The sequence below is a fragment of the Monodelphis domestica genome, chromosome 2, assembly GCF_027887165.1.
Source record: "Monodelphis domestica isolate mMonDom1 chromosome 2, mMonDom1.pri, whole genome shotgun sequence".
NCBI lineage: Eukaryota > Metazoa > Chordata > Mammalia > Didelphimorphia > Didelphidae > Monodelphis > Monodelphis domestica.
Window position 1 is genome coordinate 205,902,121 of NC_077228.1, and position 22,937 is coordinate 205,925,057.

The 22,937-nt window shown below is 36.2% G+C and overlaps 1 protein-coding gene across 2 annotated transcripts in view; it reads right to left on the minus strand.

Moving 5' to 3' along the window:
- Positions 1 to 22,937, minus strand: part of NSF (N-ethylmaleimide sensitive factor, vesicle fusing ATPase) — a 217,494-nt gene that overhangs the window by 133,658 nt on the left and 60,899 nt on the right. For both annotated transcript variants that reach the window (XM_007482500.2, XM_007482501.2), the window contains exon 8: positions 21,654 to 21,809. In XM_007482500.2, the coding sequence (XP_007482562.1) occupies positions 21,654 to 21,809 (156 nt within the window). The remainder of the gene's footprint in view (positions 1 to 21,653; positions 21,810 to 22,937) is intronic.

The following is a 22,937-nucleotide window of genomic DNA, read 5'->3' on the forward strand; positions in this document are numbered from 1 at the left end:
AGAGTGAAAACAAATGAGCCAGCACATACAGAATACCACCTAGGATTCAGCTTCACATGGAAGATAGCAGAGAACTAGCTAAAAAAAAAGACAGAATACAAAGAATATACCAGAGAACAGGTCCCAAGTATAGAACCATATCAGGAAGTCTTTCAATGGGCTACAGAATGAACTCATGTGGAGGAGAAAATAACAACTCACATTTTAAAAATACCTTTAGGTCTGAAAAGGGTATTATATCCATTTTCTCAAAATATCTTGTGAAATAGTCACTATTACTATCCATTTTACAGATGAGGAAGCTGAGATTGAAAGAAATTAAGAGGACTACCCAAAGCTACTGAGCTAGCAAATGTCTGGGCTGGGATTCAAAGCCAGATCTGCCAGCCTCTGAATCCACCTCCATCCACTAAGTCCAGGCACGATCACAAAGGAGAAGTTTAAAAAGGAAAGAGATGAGAGAACAAGACTGAACTTCTGGGATATATCTCTACTAAGGGGATGGGAGGTGGGTGATAAATCACAAAGGGGAATGAAAAGGGCCAAAGAGGTAGAAGAAAAGGCAGAAGAGAAAACAAGGGAAAGAATCTACAAAGATGGAAAGATCAAAGGTGTCAAAAGGGGCAGAAGTGTTAAGAGGGATTAGGGACTAATAAAAAGGAATGGGATTTTAACAATTAAGACAATGGTTGGCAACTTTTGAGAAAACAATTACAGTAATGTACTAGGATCTATAGTCATATTACAAAGAGTTGAGGGTGTAGACAATACTTTCTATGAGATTAACAGTGAAAGGGAAGAGAAATATAGAGCAATACCTTGTGGTTGTACAGTGAAGTGAAAGCATTTTAAGTATAGGGAAGGAATTGCTTTTTTTGCCTTTCTTCCCCTATTCCCACCCCTGTTTAGCACATGGTAAGCAAAATCTTTGCTGATGAACTAAATATAGTTAATGTGGGAGGAGCCAATAGAGGGAAATAGTGAAGATGAGAGAAGGAATGAACCAGGAGGGAGATAGGATCAAAGGCACAAATAAAAGTCGTTTTTAAAAAAGGCCTTGTAAAGTCAAAAGTCTACTTCATCTCCTGAGACCAGAACAAAAGAAAAGGGAATAGATGAAGAAGGATCTGAGGTATAGAGTAAGAGAGAGAAGGGAGCTCATGATAAAATGACTAAATTTTATCAAACTAAGTCATGTGCTGAAAAAGTTGAGGGTTGAGTCTGCATTGGTACTTGAAGAGAGAGGAAAAGTTTTAGAAACATTGCTGTGTGGAAGGGGATGGTGAATCAGAGATAAATAAATAAGAGGATCTTTGTGCAGCAATGAGAGCCCAGTTGAAGTTAGATAACAATTTGGAGTGGGCCCTGGCTTTGTGGCTTATTTCCCTAATGCTTAAAGGTTGACTAGTAGGATGGAAGAAGAGAGGTATGACCCAAGATTGAGAACTTAAGGTAGAAGTGGTAGTAGTCTCTCGATAACCGAGGATGACAATTGTCTTTGTGTGTTTTTGTGCACAAAGACACTTGTGCATGAAGATTTAAGTGGAAAAGTCGATGCACAGAGACAGTCCCACTCTCTAGGTGTTGTAAGCCTGGGTCCAGTGGCACCAAAAGTCATTACACCTGGAGACTTCCTCAGCTACATTGGATGGCCGTGTTGTCTTTTGTGCTCCAACACGCCCTAAGCACTCCACAGTGCTTTGCTGCGTCGCCCTCTCAGCTGTTGAACCTTCTTATTGGTTTCTTCCGTCTGTTCTGCCAAAGCAGTCTTCACATGCTGGGTGAGCAAAGCCCTGGTTCACCAGGGGTCCATGACGACCAGATGGCTACCCTCACAAGGTTTAGCCGGCCTGTCGAAGCCGTTGCCCCGGGGTGTGGCCGCTGCCGCATGCTAGCAGCTACTAGGAGCCACAAGTGAGAGTTGGGTGTCAGGTGAGGGTCAGAGGCTGGAGAGCTGCCCTAGGAGGGCACGACAAGCCCTCCATACCAAAGATATTACTCCTCCCTGAGCACCCCAAGTAGCAGAAGAAAAAATGGGACAATGGACTCTAGAGTGGATGGGAAAATAGATAGATGGATGGATGGATGAACAGATGGAGACAGATAGAGCATTCATAAAGTACTTATTATGTGCCAGGGATTATGCTAAGCCCCAGGGATACAAATAGGAGCAAGCAAGACAGTCTGTTCTCAAGGACTTACATTTGAATGAGGTAAGACAATACATAAAAGGATGCTGAAAAGGTGGGAAGAGTACTCACAGAAGCATGAAAAGGAGATTTCTGGGAAGCTTCATGTTAGCTTGAGACTTGACTATATAAAATGAAAGTTCACCTATCAAAGCCAAAAGAATTAGAATTGGAGTCCAAGTTTCTGGTGAGGTGGAAATGTTCAGAGTAGAGCTATGGAGAAAAGGCAGCTAGGAAGTCTGTCTTAGCTGGTTAACTATGGAGTCACAACTGTGGCTGACACATAGACTGGAAAACAAAGACAAGAGGGAGGAAAAAGAAATCACAGTGAGTACTAATAACAGGTTTAAGAAGAGTGATTCAGAGGGAAAGAGGGAAGGAGAGGCAGTGATGGCAGAAAAACTGAGAACAGTGCTTGGGGAATATAGTAAGAGATTAACTGATCAACAAGTATTTAATAAGTGTCTATTAGGTGTTAAGCATTGTGCTAAGCACTAGGAATGAAGCTACAAACATAAATGATGCTGCTCTCAGAGGGGGATATTTTAATAGGGGAGATGATATATGTGTATATGCACATATATAGCCTATATATAAACATATATACCCTATATATATAATAAATACATAAGTTTAAGATAATGTTGGGGGAAAGGCACTAGAAGTGAGGGGGTGGAGAATGGATCAGAAAAGGCTCCCTGTGGAAAGTGATATTTGGAGTTGAATTTTGAAAGAAAATAAGGCTTCTGAGAGGTGGAAAGGAAGAAGGAATTGATTTTAGGCATGGGTGAAAGCCCATTAATAGAAAGTCATGGAGACAGAAAATGGAATAAAATGTATGAAGGACATTGAAAAGGGCTAATTGGACTGGACTGTGGAAAATGTGAGAGGGAGTGATGTATAACTAAGGCAGAAAGATAGACTGAAGGGCCTTATATGCCAAGAGTTTGTATTTAAGAAAATAGGTCCTGATCAACGGCACATGTAAAACCCAGTGGAATTGTGCATCAGCTATGGTGGGGTGTGGGAGGAGGAAATGACATGAATCTTATAACCATGAAAAAATATTTTAAATTAATTAATTAAATAAAAATGTCCAAATTTAAAAAAAAAGTTTGTATTTGACCATACTAGTAAGAAACAATAGTAAGAAGGGAGATCTACCCAACTTTTACAATGTTTCCATCTATTCTAAAAAGGATAATGATCTTTAGACTAAAAAAAAAAAGAATAAAGAATGGAAAGAGAGACTTGTAGCACAAGACAGATAAGGAGTTCTTTGTTAAGAGATGTCCTAGACTGCTGAAGGAAGTTAAAAGGTGTGATCTCAGTAACATCAAGAGAACAGAAGTGTCAGAAGATACAATCATTTCTTTTTGAGAAAAGGGGGAAAATGCTGGGTTCTAGAAATTAGACAGTAGGAAGTTTGACCTAAATTTTCAACAAAATTCTCAAATGAATTATCAAACAGAATCGACTATCTTTGCTGATAAACAACAAAGTGTTCACAATGAAGATAGCATAGGTTTCCAAGATTACTAAGCTGAAAGACCAGGAGAAGGCCACAGACATCATATTTCTTCATTTTTAGAAAAGCAAATGACAAACTATCTTATAATATCCTGATAGTTAGGATGGCGAGTACCATGGGATAGTATGGTTATGTAGAATTGCAACTAGTACAGCATTTTTAAGGACAATAATTATCATAATTCACAGTCATATAGTACATATACTGATGTTTTTCAAAATACTGTACATGCTATATTTCACCTGGTCCTGTCCTATTCAATATCTGTATCAATGACTTAAATGAAGACCCAGAAAGCATATATTCCACTTTGGTTAGTTGGCCATGCTGGCAATATTCCAGAGAATCTCAGTCTGGCCTCCAGTCTGCATCCCAAAGCCACAAACACAATAAGGAAGGCATGAATAAATTCAAGGTCAGGTGAGACTGGTCAACAGGGTTCACAACAAAGTAAGGCAGTGTCCAGGAATGCACACTACCAGTCTAGAGAATAAGACAGGTACATTAAAACTGTAAGACTCATAGAAGGTGACAATCATAGCAGTCAGGAAATGTCCTTGACAATAACTATCTTAACAAATGTTTGACAACTTACTTATACTTGTTTTTGTGCTAGACCTGCCCCAAAAGATCCTCCATGATGAACAAGTCCTAGTTAATTTTTTTAAAACTTTACCTTCTGTCTTAGAATCAATACCGTGTATTGGTTCTAAAGCAGAAGAGTGGTAAGGACTAGGCAATGGGGATCAAGTGACTTGTCCAGGGTCACACAGCTGGGACATGTCTAAGGCCAGATTTGAATCTATGACCTCCCATCTCTAGGTCTGGCTCTCCATCCACTGAGCCACTCAGCTGCCCCCTCCTACTTAATTTTTGAACAGGAACCCTTAGGGAATAATTTAGTTTCTCAGTACCTTTCTGAAAATGTAGATTCGAGATTAAAGCATCTAGAAGAGAATGAGCAAGCTAGTAGAATATCTCATAAAAGTACTAAGAATATTTAATCTAGAGAAAATTATGATTAATGGGAAAGAAAAAAATGCTGTCTTCAAAAGGAGCCATTTCAAAAATGTAATGGGCTTATTTCTTTATCATTCTAGAAGACTGCAATGAATGAATGATTGAAAAAGCATTTATTAAGCACTTGCCAGACTTCCCTATTCCAATCCATTCTTTATTTCAGCTATCAACATGATTTTCCTAAGATGAAGATCTGACCATATCAACCCCCACTTAAATCAACTCCAGTGGTTTCCTATTACATCCAGGATCAAATATAAAGGCCTCAGTTTGGCTCTGAATGCCCATTATAGCCTAGCCCTTTCCTACCTTTCCAGTCTTCTTACAGTTTACTCCCATCCAAATATTTCTTGATCTAGTGACAACAGCCCCCTGGATGTTTCTTGCACATGACACTCCATCTCTCAATTCTGAGCATTTTCTCTGGCTGTCCTCTCTGCCTGAAAGGCTCTCTCTCTCATCTCCTTCTCCTTGAGTCCTTTAAGAATGAGCTCGAGTTCCACCTTCTGCAAGGAGCCCTTTCCAGCCTTCCTTAATTTTAATGACTTCCCTCCAAGACTGCCCCCAATATAGTCTATAGTCTATAGCATGTTTATACATAGTTGTTTGTGGCTGTCTCCCCCATTAGACTGTGGACTCCTCAAGAACAGAGACTGTTTTTTTGCCTTTCTTTGTAGCCCCAGAACTTAATACAGGGCTTGGAATGTAGTAGGCTCATAATAAATGCTAGTTGACAGACTAGCCCAAGAGATTTTTTGACTAGACTATTCGGGAGCTTCCTAATTGATATCCCTGCTTCCAAATCCTCCCTTTTCTAATACATCTTCTATCATCCATCAATCCTCCAAGTCCCACTTCAACAACTGCCTATTGGACATTTCAAACTGGACAACTTAAACTCAACAAGTCCAAAACAGAACTCATTGCCTTTCCTCTAAAGTTCACCCATTTCTGTCTATTGCACCACTATCCTTCTAGTTACTCAGATTCACAACTTTGGTGTCATGCTTAACTCCTTGTTCTCCCCTTCACCACCTATACCTTCACAAAATTTCTCTGTTTTTATTTTTCCTGGCTTAGGAAGACATTTCCCATAACTGATCCTTCTTTCTAATCATCCAGTTAATGCCCTAGTTCAGTCTCTTATCAGCTCTTGTCTGGACCACTGTAGTAGCCTTCTAATTGGCCTCCTTGACTCAAGTTCCCTTCTTCTACAGTCTATCTTCCATATAACTGCCTATGTGATTTTCTTAAAGTGCAGGTCTGTCCCTTGCATTCTTCTAACTCAATAAACCCCCCCCAAAGATTTCATTACTTCTAAGACAAAATATTTGACATTTAAAGCCCTTCATGAATTTAGAGTATATTTGCTCTTCAACATTTTATTAAATTATTTTATAGTATTAGATTTTAGATATCAATTTTCAATCACAGAATATTTTACACTGAGAGCCAGAAGGTCCTCTAGAGCTCACAGAGTACAATCTTTTCACTTTACAGTTGAGTAACCTGAGGGCTAGAATGGTTAAACAACTTGCCCAAACTCACGAAGACTGCAGAGCCAGGATCAGAAACTAAGCCTTCAGACTCCAAATCCAGCATTCTTTCTACTATACCATACTTTCTCTCCATTTGGGATAGGAAGATGATACAAAACAATTACCTGCCTAGGAAAAAAAAAAGCATTCTTTTTTTTTTAACCCTTATCTTCCATCTTAGAATCAATACTGAGTATTGGTTCTAAAGCAGACAAGCAGTAAGAGCTAGGCAATTGGAATTAAGTGACTCTGACTTGAGTCACATTGCTAGAGAGCAAATAAGGCCACATTTGAATTTAGGGCCTCTCATCTCCAGGGCTGGCTCTCTATCCAATGAGCCACTCACCTGACCCAAAAGGTATTCTGACTTAAATAGTGTGTGGTTGGGAATTTCTAAACTACAAATAAATCTTCAAGTATTCTTGCCTTGATCTCTCTTCTGTAATGACTTTATTTGTCAAATTATACACTATTAGAAAATATTCTGTAGAAAGGGCTTATTGCTGTCTATAATAAGCTCTTTGATAGTATTTAAAGAATATCACATTCATTCTTAAAGAAAATTAAGATTTTTTCGTGGCCTTTGTAAATTTTGAATGTTCTACTAAATAAAATATTGGACTCCTAGAAATCATATGAAATTTCAAAGTCTTGTTTCAATTATGAAATATAGCTAAGTAATGTGTAAATTCTGAGACAATTTTGCCAAAGCTTTTGCTACTACTTTTTTGATACTCTTCCCCCCACAAATTGCATTCTCTATTGTGTCTCTAGAGTTGGTTGTTTTTCCAAGTCAATATATCATACACAAGAAAATGACAAGATTTATGGAAGTAGTAGGGCATTTATCAGTTCCTCTCTGATGGAATGTGATAAAAAGTAAAAATAAATCAGCTCAAAGTATGAGCTCACAAATAAAGAAAAAATATTTCTAAGAGTCCCCTTGGTTACCTTATCAACAAACATTGTTAAAAATGGATTACAATCCATTTGATTGTATAAGGAAGAATATCCAAGCATTGGCAGTTTTATGAGCAACAAAAGTTGAAAATATAAAAAGAACTTATATCTTTCACTAAAATATTTAAAGCAAATTAAAAGGATGAAGTAGATGTAATAGAAAAAAACAATAGAGGCAGCTAATAGCATCATGCATAGAACTCCAGGCCTGGAGTCAGGAGGACCTGGTTTAAATCTGGCCTCAGACATTTCCTAACTGTGTGACCCTGGGTATGTAACTTAACCTAACCTTTGCCACTCTTCTGGTTTAGAATTTATACTAAGACAGAAGGTAAGGGTTAAAAAAACCCAACTCTATATTCATATGTCTGTATGTCTATGTGTATTAAGAGACAGGGAGAAAAAGACAGAAAATCTGCATAATTATTACCAAGCTTAGCTCCCTCCCATATTGGTGAAAATGGGAGATTATGAATCTAGAATACTTTGCACAAACCAACTAGTATTAGTGACAAGTCTTGCTGAACTGCTTTTTTTCCCTTTCTTTTTTATTTTTTATTCTAAAAAATGATAATCTGGGTGGGGGAGGGCAAAATGATATAATGATCTATGAAAACAAAAGATATCAATATAAATCTAATTTATTCACATGTTTTTTTTTTTGAGACTGGGAATCCCCATCTCACTCAAACTGTATGCCCAGTGACCTCTATGAGGTCTTGATGCCACTACTAACTGACATGAATCTTTTGCCCAGTTCTTTGTTCTGATTTGGGCTGGTTCAGCCGTCTTTAGGCAATATGGAGTCCCCTGATCCATAGAGGCATACCACATTGGAGCTGGACTTAGTTGCAGATCCCTAGTTAGCTGCAGCTCAGAACTTCAGCTCAAGCAATTCACAAGCTGCACCCTATCTAGTAGTGGGAATTACTAGCTTTGCCAATATGCCCAGATAAGCAAAGATTTAAACAAAACAAAAGCCAATAATGAAAAATTCTTCAGTAATGAAAGAATGCTTAAACTGAGTATGGTTTTATTTTTCAAAAATAAAATAATAATATGAATATCTGATTGCAAATATGAAATCAAACATAAGAGGTAGTTCTAGAATGAGGTAAAAGATCATTTCTTTTAATAATAAATAAAAGATTATTTCTTCTCATTTGAGAAAAGGCAGAGAATGTAGAGTCAGAGGATCTGGGTTCAAATTCCAGTTTATTAATAAGTCTGTGGAAAAAAAATAAGTGCAAGTCACAACCTCTCTAGTCCTAAATTCCCTCATCTATAAAATGAAGGATATGGACTAAATGATCACTAAGGTCCCTTCCAATTCTGAATTTATGATCTTTTGATTTCTTTGGTACAGTTCAATTTGGGGCCAGTCCAATAAGTCACAATCTAGAATGGAGCCAATGCAAGAAAATCTATTCTTGGTCTACTGAAGTCCATGCTTATTCTAAGTTTTAAGCTGTTATTTTCTTTTTGCATTATTTTAATTTAATTTAATTTAACTTACTTTCTTTTTGTATTATTTTAATTGCTTTTCCCTGTTTTTCTTCTGTATGTCTTATCTGATTTTTGAATTTTTTTTTTAGTTCTTCCAGAGCTTGCTTTTTTTTTAAAAGCTTTACATGTGGTTGCTTGGATCTCACCATCCCCTGTTGGTTCTGTGATTTACTCTGTCCCCATAGACATTGTCGAAGGTTAAATGCATCTTTTGCTGTTTGCTCATTTTCTCAGCCTTTTTTTGCCTGTGGTCTGGGAATTCTGAAAGCTGCTTGCTGATTCTGCCTCCTCTGCTGGCTTCTAGGGATCAGCACTGTGAGTTATTTTGCCCTGGGGCTAAGTCTTCACCCCAGCAGTAGCAGGCTTGCAAAGGCCTAGCTATGGACTTCCAGGCCTCACTTGGGGCTGGTGCCAGAGCCTCAGACTTCAAGGGATGGGTCTGAGGTGTTCTTTTGTTGGTGTAGCCTGCATCCTGGGATCCCAAAGTTAGCCTATGCCCAGTCGTGAAATCTGGTGCAGCAGGTGGTAGGTAGTTGGCCAGCACTCTTCTTTGTGCAATTTTGCTTCCAGGTCCCCCTTGTCCTGTGAAAAATCAACTCTCTCTGCTTACCTTTCAAGTTGTGTTCTGCAGGAGAGCGCCCTCACTTCATCTTGCTGTTAGTTTTGACTCCTATCATTTTGAGGCACTTTCTAAAGATGGTTTTGGAAGGATTGTCAGAGAGGTTTCAGCTTTCTCTGCTACTAAATCACCATCTTGGCACTGCCCTCTCCTGTTCTAATTTATCAAAAGTCCAACTAGAGATCTTCTCAATGAATACTTCACCTATTATTTCATCCTATACTGGCAGAATGGTCACTGAAGGAAGGCTTCATATGCCTATGTCTTAAAGTCCAAACACCACAGTTGGACATTTGAGGTCCATAAAAACCAGGTCTCAGCTTATTATCTATCCTTTTTTTCCCCACTACTCCCCAACATAGGTCACTTTGAATCAAGCTAAACTGTTCTACTCAGACTAAAATATCTATGCTCTTTAATCCATAAATTCCCCCTGCTATCTATATAGCCCAAGGATTTTAGGGATTAAAAAGAATCTATACAGATAGAAATGTGTATAGTAGCACTTTTTGTAGTAACAAAGAACTTGAAACAGAGTAGATGCTCATGAATTGGAAAATAGCTAAACAAAATTGTGGCACAATAAATGTAAAGTGATATTATTGTGGTCTTAGAAACAATTAATATAATGAATACAGAAGCATAGGAAGACCCCTTTGACCCAGAGATTCTACTGTTAGGCATGTATCCAAATGAGGTCATTGACACAATATGCCAAAACATTTATAGCAGCACCTTTCAAAGAAGTAAAAAACTGGCAAAGGTAGATAATGCCCATCAATCAGGGAATGGCTAAAGAAATCATGGCATACAAATGTAATAGTATATTACTATGCTGTTAAGAAATGATAAATGTGATAAATAAAAAGAATGGAAAGTCTTTCATGAAGTCTTGAAAAGTGAAGCGAGCAGTCAGGAAAACACCATATACAATGACAACAATGTATTCTGAAAGAGTCACAAAACAATTAGAATTAAATTTCAAAAATTATAAATATCAAACTTCACCTCAAAGAGATATGAAAAAACACTTTTTCCTGCTCTTTGTAGTAATCAAGGTTCACGGGTATGAAGCATTGCACATGTCAGTTTTTTTCAATTTGTTCATTAGTTTTGCTAAAAATGTTTTTTTCTCTTCCTTTTTGTTTAAAAAAAAAAAAAACACTTCTGTTATAAGGAGTGGCTCTATAGGAAGGTCCAGGGAAAATCTAGGCAATAAAATATCAATAAACTTTATTTTTTTTAAAGGAACCAAATGCTATTAAATAAAAATGACCAAATTTGATACCAAAGAGAGAGGAGATGACAATTTCCCTCCTTCTTTAAAGAAATGGGAATACAGGGGCCAGCTGAGTGGCTCAATGGATTGAGAGCTAGGTCCAGAGATGGGAGTTCCTGGGTTCAAATCTGGCCTCAGACACTTCCTAGTTGCGTGACCCTGGTCAAGTCACTTGACCCCCAATGCCTAGCCCTTGCCACTCTTCTGCCTTGGAGCCAATACACGGTATTGATTCTAAGACAGAAGGTAAGGGTTTATTTAAAAAAAAAGAAAGAAATGGAGTACAATGGGCATATAATGTTGCATAAAAAAGCAGGACTTTAAAATGTTTTGATTAGTTTTCCTCCCTTTTAAAAAATTCTTTGTTGTTAAGAGTTAGCTGGAAGTGGAGAGTAGGAAGGGTAAAACAGGCTACAGTGGGAATTGTAGAAGATATTAGAACAAAAAGCTATTAATAAATTATTTTTAAAATTTGATCTACTGACTGTCCCCTGAACATATTTATACCTTTGTTCATGTTTTCCTATTCCATACAAAACATTTCTTTTCTTCTCCAAGTTTCTAAATCATATATATCCTTTAGGACCTAGTTTAAACATTAACCTTTTTTATGAAGTCTTTTCTGATTTTCCTTCCCTGAATTCCTGCAAACGAACTCTTTGCAATAGGCAGTGCGAGGATGATGATCCTTGCTTCACAGGTGGGTAAGCTGGATTCTAAGAAGTTATTTGACTTACCCAGGGTCACATATCTACTAAGTATTTGTGTTGGGATCAGAACTCATTCTCCTGTCTCTAGATCTAGCATTCTATTAACTATAAGCAGCCTGGGAGTAATAATTTTATATTTAACTTTATGTATTGAACTTAGTATTTACCTTTTAGCATGTGTGTCTTATTTCCCCCAATCAATGCAGTCACTCAGGAGAGAAGCTGTTTGCTAGCCTTCTTTGTAGATCTCATATGGACTATTGGTGCAGGTAGCAGCACTCACATAGCAGCAAAAATATGAAAACAATTGACTAGGAAGTATAGCTTCAACCTGGCTACTTCCCAATATCTACCAACAATAGCAGAAGTGAGTATCCTCACACCATAACTAACTGAATTAGACCCTTCTGTCATAAAGAGTTCAATAATTCTTTTTTTTTTTAAGGCCAACAGGTTTAAGTGACTTGCCCAGGGTGGCACAGCAAGTAAATGGATGAGGCAATATTTTAACTCAGATCCTCCAAATTCTAAGCCCAGCACTATATCTACTATACTACCTTACTGCCCTCTAGTTAGATAATTTTCAAAACTAAACAAATTATTTCTTACTGAGGGGCAAGAAAAGTATACTATTTTGTTACTGGGTGAGAAGATAAGCTAAAAATCCCAATTCAGCTAGGACAAAGACAGTCACACTAACACTCTTCTTGGATTTCACTCTGGAATTAGGAAAAACAGCAACAGCAAACTGATCTCTCTCCTCATCAGGGAAAGTGCCAGGGAATATACAAAAGAAAGTCCAATCTATATTGGTGTTCAACAGTGGAGGAATGGTGGCCCAAGTATCTAATTAGACAATTATATACTATAAAATAACAATGAATATGACAAATACAGAGAAGTATTGAATGACTTACATTAATTCATACAAAGTTAAGTGTGCATAACCAGGAAAGTAATATACCCAATAACCTTAAGTTATGTAAATGGAAATAACAACACAATCAAAATGTGAAGTTGAAATTACCAAGGTTGGCTTTTAGAAAATATATGAGAAAGCACCACACCTCTTCCTTCTTTGAAGAGGAGGGGGAACTAAGGAATAGAACACTACAGATAATGTTATTCTTCTCCAATATGTTGGTTAGTTTTGTTCATTGTCCCCTTATTTATCTTTGCTATAAAAATGGCCCTCTCCTGAGAAGAGAAAGAGGAAGGAATATATTAGGAAATGTAGGTGATATAAAAATAAAACAATAAAAATTTATTTTTAAAAATTTGGAGAAATATGGAAAGATTTGTGTGAACAGATTATAAAACAGAAAAAAAAAAAGCAAAACCAAGAGGAAATATATGACAAAAACAATGTAAATGAAAAGACTACTAAAAGGAAGTTGAATTCCTGGTGTCTGAAAAACCAATAAAGATACCAGAGAACAAAAAATGAAACACACCTCTTCCGTCAGTATCAGTTGTGTTTTGCATAAATGTTTTCTTGTTGTCAGGAGGAAGGGTTCAAATGGGAGGAAGGCTATATGAAATAAGTTATGTAAAAAAGGAGGATCAATAAAACTTTTTAAAAAGACATCTCCCACTCAAATTATGTTCAAAAATATAAAGAAATTTACAGTTTAACAAATCAAATTGTGACTATATTAAAATAAGGGCATATTAAATTTTTAATATTAGAGCTATCAAAAATGGTCCTGAAAAAAACTAGCAAAACTCCAATGCCTTCAGTCCCTTTTGCCCCCAAATGAAGAACATCTATTTTGTTGAGAGCATTCTTCTTATCTTTACAGAGAACTATCCTTTTTTAAAAATCTCAAGGAAGGAAAAAAAAAGAGTAAAAGCCTGCTTGCTCAGCATGTAATTAAAGTCTCCATGATACTTTTACTCTTATATCACCTAGATGCTTTCCCAAGGGTAAGAATAAAACAAGAGAAAGCACTGACAATTTAGTTTTAAGAATATGATATTGGACCAGTGAAGTAAAAGACATTTAAAGCAAATACAAGGTTCAAAAAAGAGAAACTTTGCCTCAATTTATCTTTTCTCATCTCACAGCTGCTTCAGTACTCATATTAAAGATCAATAGGGTCACAGATTTAGATGTGGAAAGGGCATTAAAAGGCCATCGAGTCCCATCTCCTAAATTTAGAGATGGAAAACTGAGGTACAAATGGGTTAAGTGATTTGCACGAGATCATATAAGTAGTATCTGAAGCAAGATTTTAATCCAAGTCTCTCTGATTTCCAAGTCCAGGGCTATATTCCCTTTCTAAGCTTCCTCTGAAAGGTCTGAATGTAAACAATTCTGACCACTCTTTACTAAGACAGAAAGGACTACTCCTTTAAGATATTGCGCCAGCTATAGTAAGGAGGCAGGGAGAAGGATCATTAAATGCAAAGGCACTATTCACTCATTTAAACTTTTTCTAAATGATGAAAAGATAAGCAAGCAATTGCTTTCTACTAACCACAAAGTCATTATCAAAGGAAAGGATAAAGTATCTAGCCTATTGTTTTAATTATATTTTGACTATGGATAATCCATGTGCAGCTAGGTGGATAGAGTGCTAGGCCTGGAGTCTGGTAGACTCTCTTCTTCCTGTGTTCAAGCTAGACCTGGAGTCTGGTAGACTCTCTTCTTCCTGTGTTCAAATCTGGCCTCGGACACTTACTAGCTGTGTGAATAGAGTGCTAGGCCTGGAGTCTGGTAGACTCTCTTCTTCCTGTGTTCAAGCTAGGCCTGGAGTCTGGTAGACTCTCTTCTTCCTGTGTTCAAATCTGGCCTCAGACACTTACTAGCTGTGTGACCCCGGGCAAGTCACTTAACCCTGTTTGCCTCTGTTCCTCAGCTATAAAATGATCTGGAGAAGAAAAGTGCAAAACCCTTCTGTATCTTTGCCAAGAAAACCTCAAATATGGGCCACAAAGAGTCAGACATGACTGAAAAACATCTGACTAAAAACCATAGCAGAGGTCCAGTCTATGGTAACCATTCAGTCTTTGGTTCTACAATGCCCTGTTGCAGCTCTATTAGAGGTTCTTCCCCCCCAAAATAATAGAATTTCTCTGTTTTAGACAGCACTGCAACCAGAAGTGGCATGTCCCCTAAAATGAGCCTATAATGAGAAATATCAATTTTATATTGATGAAATTTGGATGTAAGACCAGCCATGCTTTTTTTCTAATAAACAAATTTTTTAGTCTCTAAGTATAAGTCTGGGGGGAAACTGATGATATAATTTCACTTTACAGAAACATCTATGCTATATATTGAAAGCATACACCTATTTGGAAATCTCCCACCAGAGTTTAGGGAAACCACACACAGTCTGTCATAAGCCATTTTCTTTTTTGTAATTTTTTTAAATGATCTTTATAAGTTCCCTAATCTAAGGTTAGAACTGGCAAATTTATTACATTCCTCATATTAAAAAGGTACCATCTACAAGCACTTAATGGAAAATCAGAAGTAAAAAGTTAGTTGCTCCAACTAGTGAGCAATTGCCTTCTTTTCCTTTCCTAATAAATTACAAAAAGACTCAAGCAGATGTCATGTTGGCATTCAAAACCGAAAATACAGCTGAAAAGCAAGTTATGACTAATGCAAAGTAAAAGATGAATGTCAGAAAGCTTCATTTTTTCAAATTTCAGATAAGCTCTTTAGCCTCAGGGTTCCTCTCACAGGACCCTGGAGTTTGGCTAGAAGTCTTAACTCCCATTTAAAACTGCAATCTCTCCACAAGAGTGGGGGGCTGTAAATACAATTTAAGGGTGTCAGTGTTTACTTTAATCTGGGCAAGAAATGCACAAAAAAAAATTGTGTCAGCCAAACCTTATTGCCCTTCCCTCCTTTGGATTTTATTTGCACCATTCTTAATAAGTGAACGACGTCTGCATATTGGGAAAAGCTCCTTATCTCATAAAGACATAATACCTTTGCAGAAGCACCGCACAGAGCAACTGCTTCACCACTGGCAACCCAACAGAGCATGTGAAGCTGTTTCACTCCTAATAGGAGGAACACTATTTCCCTAATGCAAATAAAATCCACAGAGGGGGAAAGGCCTTAGAAACACTATTTTAAAATCTCCTCTGGCAGAGAACTAAAGGCCACAAAATACCTGGGGTGGTGCTCTCAAAATGTACAGAAAAAGAGGGTGCCTCAGTAGACAAAGAGTCAGACCAGCAGATAGGAGGCCCAAGGTTCAAATTTTGCCTCAGACACTTCCCAGCTGTGTGACCCTGGGCAAGTAAATTAACCCCCATTGCCTAGTCCTTACTGCTCTTTTGTCTTGGAACTAATACACAGTATTGATGATAAGACAGAAGGTAAGGGTTTAAAAAAAAAAGTACAGGGATGGTGAAATAAGGGAAAACATAGTCCTTGTTCTTCCACCTCTGGATGAGTAGAAGTACAAAGGCAAAGAAAGATACCACGGTAGAAAAATGTGAGATACTCCATCTAAGACCTCTCTACCTTTCCTATATTCTATGACTTCTACTATAAAAACATTTCTTGCATCTGTGAGCAAATCTAGAAAACCAAAATTGGGAGATACTTTATAGACTAACTCTCTTACTTTCAATAATTCTTCAAATAAGGGGAGTGTTTTTTCTTTTAAAAATATGCAGTTTTTACAACTCTGAGGTACCACCTTACACCCTAGCAGACTGGCCAATATGGCAGCAAAAGAAAGTGATAAACGTTGGAGGGGATGTGGCAAAATTGGGACATTAATGCATTGCTGGTGGAGTTGTAAATTGATCCAAACATTCTGAAGGGCAATTTGGAACTATGCCCAAAGGGCTTTAAAAGACTGCCTGCCCTTTGATCCAGCCATAGCACTGCTGGGTTTGTACCCCAAAGAGATAATAGGGTTAAATATGTGTACAAAAATATTCAGAGCCGTGCTCTTTATAGTGGCAAAAAGTTGAAAAATGAGGGAGTATCCATCAATTGAGAATAAAATAAAAAATAAAATATGCAGTTTTTAAATGACTGCTCAAATTAAAATAGAATATGCAGCTTCAGTGTTTATCACTGGATTGGTTAGCTTTTTTTTGTTACAAGGCAAAGGTTCAGTGAGGTAGAAGGTAAAGAATATTAAAGGGTAATAACTGTGATATAAAAACAAAAGGCAAAAATTAAACTTAAATAAAATAAAAAGTCAAAGTCAAAAGTATACTGTGTATAATGATTACAACAGGATAAAAGAAAACCAAAATGGAGAAGTAACAAAACTCTGGTCAAATCCAATGAATGGCCAATATACTATAGTATCAAAGTTCTACATTCCTCCTATCTATTATCAACAACCTTTTTCAAAAACTATGCTTTGTCAAGAAGCTTGTTATAAAATCTCTGCCATGACCAAACAAAATCTATTTAAAAATAAATGGGAAGTGCTGTTGAAGTCTAAAAATACAGTTTCTTTGAAGTGACGGGTCTTTCTCCTATATCACACAATAATGTTGTGCCATGTACTTTAGAATTCTGGATCTATTCTACAATATTGAGCACAGTAAGTATGCTACGTCTAAAAAGTGAATGTAATCAGGTAACAGATGAATACATTCAAGGGGGGCAATCAGCTGATATGCCTAGCCAACAGTATATCAGGGTGTCTTCAAATCTATTCTTGACAGTTCCCTTTATCCCAACAGGGGATTTCAAGGACTATACCTACATGCCTCCGATGGCATATTTAGAGTTCAACTCTGCTCTAATCGCCTGATTTCATATATCTCATCACTAGTCTTTTGGGGATTCCAGATTACTGGAAGCTGAGCAGCTAAACCAAGGGAGAAAAGAAACAAAGAGAGAGCTAGTACTTAAAAAAACCTGAAGTTCATCTATCAGTTCTTTCCACTCCTCATATAATGCTTTAGCTGTAGACCTTGTTTATGACTACTCTTTCAAGGCTGTTCTAGACATGTACTTTAATTTGTAAAAAATGTTGGGACTAAGGGATAATAGTACATTTTCCCTGAACCAACATCCTACTAGAGATGGTCTTATAAATATTCTAGGCTGTAGCAGATTGTTCAACATGACAGCAAAGGAAAGTAATGAATGCTGGAGGGGATGTGGCAAAATTGGTACATTAATTCATTGCTGGTGGAGTTGGGAATTGATCCAGCCATTCTGGAGGGCAATTTGGAACTATGCCCAAAGGGCGATAAAAGACTGTCTGCCCTTTGATCCAGCTATAGCACTGCTGGGTTTGTACCCCAAAGAGATAATAAGGAAAAAGACTTGTACAAGAATATTCATAGCTGCGCTCTTTGTGGTAGCCAAAAATTGGAAAATACAGGGATGCCCTTCCATTGGGGAATGGCTGAACAAATTGTGGTATATGTTGGTGATGGAATACTATTGTGCTAAAAGGAATAATAAAGTGGAGGAATTCCATGGAGACTGGAACAACCTCCAGGAAGTGATACAGAGAGGAGCAGAACCAGGAGAACACTGTATACAGAGACTGACACATTGTGGTACAAGAGAATGTAATGGACTTCTCCAGTAATGGCTTTACAATGTCCCTGAACAACCTGCAGCAATCTATGAGAAAAAAAAAAAAACCTATCCTCAAGCAGAGGACAAACTGAGGGAGTAAAAACACCGAGGAAAAGCAACTGCTTGACTACAGAGGTTGAGGGGACATGATCAAGGAGAGACACTAAATGAGCACCCTAATGCAAATACCAACAACAAGGAAATGGGTTCAGAGCAAGGACACATGTGATACCCAGAGGAATTGCACGTCGGCTAGGGAAGGGGTGGTGGGGGTTTGGGGGGGAGGAAAAGAAAATGATCTATTTCCAATGAACAATGTATGAAAATGACCAAATAATGTTTTAAAAACTAAACAAACAAAAAAATAAGTATTCTAGGCTGGCCTGGCTCTTATCTACCAAAAAGAACACATACAAGTAATATATGACTAAAAAAATGATATATGACTAAAAATGGATTTATGATAATGGCTAAGTAGAATAAAAATTATCTAGCAGGAGGCTAATTGAAGCCAAACCTGATTTTATATCTGTAATTTTTTTAGTAAATAAAGTCATTTTAGCTGTCCTGCTGTTCATTAGTACCATTTTGCTTCTCAAATACATTTTAATATTAAAGAAAAATAAGAACAATAGCACCATCAAGATATTACAAAGAATATCTTAAAATTGTAAAGCAATATGCAAAAGTAAAGAATGATATAATGTTAAAGTAGGATTATCAGAAAAACAATGATGGCACTAATCCAAAGAGACTGCCTCATGGAATGGGAAACTAGATTGTAAGCAGAATTTATTCAGAAAACCTCACTTGGGATAATTTCTGCTACTAATTAACTAAATCTCAAATCCCTTACAAATAAAAAAAAAAATAAGTGAAATGGCCCTAAGAAAAATTGAAAATACTTTATTGAAAAGGACTATATGTAACATTAACTTTTGCTCTCCCATCACTATCTTTCCTTTGAAGAGATCTGACTTACCATTTTTCTATTTTGGTCTATGAACTATTCTGATCTGTCCAATTAACTTTTCAAGAATAAGAAAAACTCAGCTGTTATTTTAGCTACTTGATCAGAAAAGCAATAGTGGTATACATCTGGCATGATGCAAAATTGCACAAAGTATAACAATTAATGCTTTCTGAAACCTATTGCAAAAGGTAAACACTTTGAATACTAGAAACCAAGTCTCTCAACAAGTTTCCCTAAACTGTTGGACTCAAAAGGAAAAAAAAAAGCCAGGAATGGAATGTATAGAGGATAACTACTAATATGCCCTTGAAAGGCAGAAAAATAAATCCAGATATTCAGAATATACTTTCTTCTTAAAGAGAAGATTATTTTTAAGATCCAGATCACAGGCCAATATGATAGCCTATACTAGAAGGTTTTTTTTTAAATCCTATAGATGGCATATTCTTCTTGATGGCTGAGACTCACACCAAGAACAAAGATGTTAGTATAACTGAAAATTTAGGACAGAAATCTTTTTTTTTTTGCCTAACAAGGGTAAAAACAATAAAAGAATAATACACACACAAGGCCACAAGTTTAAGGCAGTAACTGGAGATTTAATTCATATCCACAGACTTCCAATAACAGTTCATCACAAATAAAAGAACACCCTGTTGAATATGAAGTCTTAAGAAGATACAGTTTAAAAGAAAAATGCTAACCTTTAAAAAATATATTATTCAAAATTGTTTTAATACCAAATACTTTATTACTGCTTCTGAAAAATAACAGTTTGAATGATATTTTCACCTTTGTTACTTTTCTTTTCCCATTCTCCAGTGGTTGCCCTAATGAGCAGTAAGAAACAGAATTCCAGGGCTTAAATAAATGAATGTGATAATGATAGCTAACATTCATTTAGCTTTTAAGATTTGCAAAGCATTTTGTATGTATATCTTGGTTAATCCTCACAAAATTCCTGTGAGAAAGGTGCTATTATTATTTCCAATTCACATTAGAAAGGGAGGATGAAAAGGGTTAAATGATTTGCCCAGTCACAAAGTCATTAAGTATTTCAGGAAGAATTAAAACTCAGGTCTTCCTGACCCTAAGTGCAGTGTTCTATCCACCAACCACCTAGAGGCCTAGGTGCATACTTAATAGGAAATGGTCCCTAAATAATTAAATATTCCATATCAACTCAACTATGACAAATATACAATATTCAAACTATGTACTTTATTCAATCCAAAGTCAATCATTCTTATGGGTATTGAATGAATAGAGGCAACTGCTCAAGCAGTTAAAGAAACCAAGCCTGGATCCCCTCTCCACCTGACTCTGCCACTATATTTTATCTACCACCTCTGCTGGACTCTCATTCTCCCATGATTACATCATCAAGATCCAACTCTAAAAACCAGTTAAACAGTCTCATAAGAATAACTAAGAGGCCTTTCATGTAAGACCATTAACCTAAAAGCTGGAAGGGACTTCACAGACTATTCAGTCCAACACTTTCATTTTAAAGAAGAGGAGATTTGGGGTTATTCCTTTCATTTCTGTTATTATATCTGTAAACAATATTTAAACACTGTCCTTCTAAATCAATAAAGTAATATGTCTCCAAAAATATATATAATCAAACATCTAGGCAACAAGGGTTGTTTTGGTACTTCCCCAAAAGCAAAGTTCTCTTTTTGTAGTGTTTGTATCTCTCCCAGGGTGGGGGGGAAAAAAAAGGTGCATAAAGCTCAGGTGATGAGGTTCTCTGTCATTTTTCTTTAATCCATTCCAAATTTGACCTTTATCCAATGAACAGGTGTGTGTGTGTGTGTGTGTGTGTGTGTGTGTGTAAAATACATTAACAGTGAATCTAGCACAAGCCAGGGAAGCTAACAACAAAAAAAAATTTACAAGACCTAAACATTTAGGGTCTAAAAAACAGTCACTGAGCCAACTGTGAAGAAGAAATTTTAATCTCCCAACAGCAAATCAAAAGAAGTAGAAAAAAGGAGAAAAACAAAAGTAGAAATAGCATGAATATGTCATCAGTTTTATGAGTATTATATTTTAAACAGTCAATGGGATTTACTCTTCAAATATTATTACTACTGACTTAAAACCAGATGATGCTTAGATCTAAGCTAAAAATTGTCACAACAGAATTACCCACAAATGAAGATATTTCATATAGTAAAATTAAAATTAAATCTTAAAGGAGTTGAATTTTAAGAGGCAAATGATTAATAGAAAATGTCTTTACACACAATTCAGAGAGGTCAAAATGTACTCTTTTATCTACTCTATTAGAATGAATTTATCGAATTCAGATGTATGCTAAGGTTTACATAACAGTTTTGAAGAGGTAGTAATTGGTAGAAATAGCAATGAAAAGAAAAGCAATTATCTTTAGATTTAGTAAAGACTAAATTTAAAATACAATTATAATTTAGTAGGGTATATGAGTCCACAATCAGACCATTAAAAATCCTAAGAAATTTCTAAATAGGTACTAACCATAGGTATTCCAGTGAAATCTGGAAAACCACTAAAATAATTTTATTAATTATCTACTACAAAATATAAATATGTTAGTTTCTAAAAAGTTATATTACATTTAGGATTTCCCATAAATCCTAAATATCTCCAGTCTAATGATGAAATATGAGAAAGAAAAAAGTGAAAATGAAGACATTCATGCCTTGAGTTCAAAGAAAATAACTTCAAGACATTTCCCAAAAGAACAATCATTCTATTTATAGATTTTAAGGCTAAAGTAAATGTTTTCACTAAGTTTTTCTTTTACACACTCACCCATCTGCTCAACAATTTCTGGAGGAAATACTCGGGAGGCAAAAGCTCGACGAAATATATCTGAAAACTCCCTGTCCAAGCCTCCTATTCCCATCTTTTCAAAGTTCCAGTCAGGATTGATGATAGATTGTCGATTTTCCTTTGTTTTAGCTTTACCTGTATAAATAAAATATAATCGAATATTCAACAGTCAAAAGAAGAGATTCGAAGAATTTTTTATATCATTAACATATAAATAGTTGAACAATACATCCTCAATAAATAAATTAAACAAATAAATAAGAAGCAATTCAAATTCAGACATTATTGCGGATCCATTTAGAAGATGACCTATATCAATAGAACATTCAGTGGTTTTCCTTAATAGTGGGGAATTGGGTTTTGTGCCTTGTTGCCTTTGTAGCTAAGAGAAAATTTACAAAATGGCCAGCTGTGATGTGGGGTTAAACTTAAGGCAAAATAAAATTTACATTTTAGAGATTAAAAAATTAACTTTGGACACCTGAAACCCTAAATACATTAATAAGCTTCTCAAAGCTTCCAAAAGGAGCATATGAAAGGGAAAACACATTTACCTAGATTCAATTCATTTGATATAAAGAGTATGTGAAAATGTTCTATACACACTTTAGTTGTTATATTTACACATGGGAAACTAGTCTAACTAATTCAATTCAATACAACCTGTAAGGTTGTATTGTATGCAAGGTGCTGGTTGGGTACTGGGTATATAAAGAAAACAGCCCCTATCTTTAAGAATACTATCAGGGGATACAGTATGTATAGTGTGTATATAAATAAATATAAAGAATGTACAAACAAATAAAAAGTAATTTCAAGAGAGAGGAGGCACTACTTAACAACTTGAATAAACAGGAAAGGCCTCGGTAAAGGGAAGTTGTGTTTTGGAGATATCTAGGATGCCTATGACATAGAGGTAAGAAAGAAGTACATTTCAAGTATAGGGGACATTTTTGCAAAATGAGGCAGGAACGGTAAGAGCATATATAGGGAAAAGGTTGTAAGCCAGTCTGACTGGAATAGAAAAATGCACAAAGGAGAGGAATATGAAATAGGGCTGGAAAGATGGATAGAAACCACTTTTTCAGAAGGTTTTAAATATCAGGCTCAAAAGTTCAGAGTTTCTTAAAGGCAAGGAGGAACTACTGAAGATTTTTGAGTATAGGTCATATCTCTGTTTTAAGAATATCAATTGAACAGTTGGAGTAGAAAGATTGGTGTAAACTGAGCCCAATTAGGAAGATATTTCAAAAGTCCGGATGA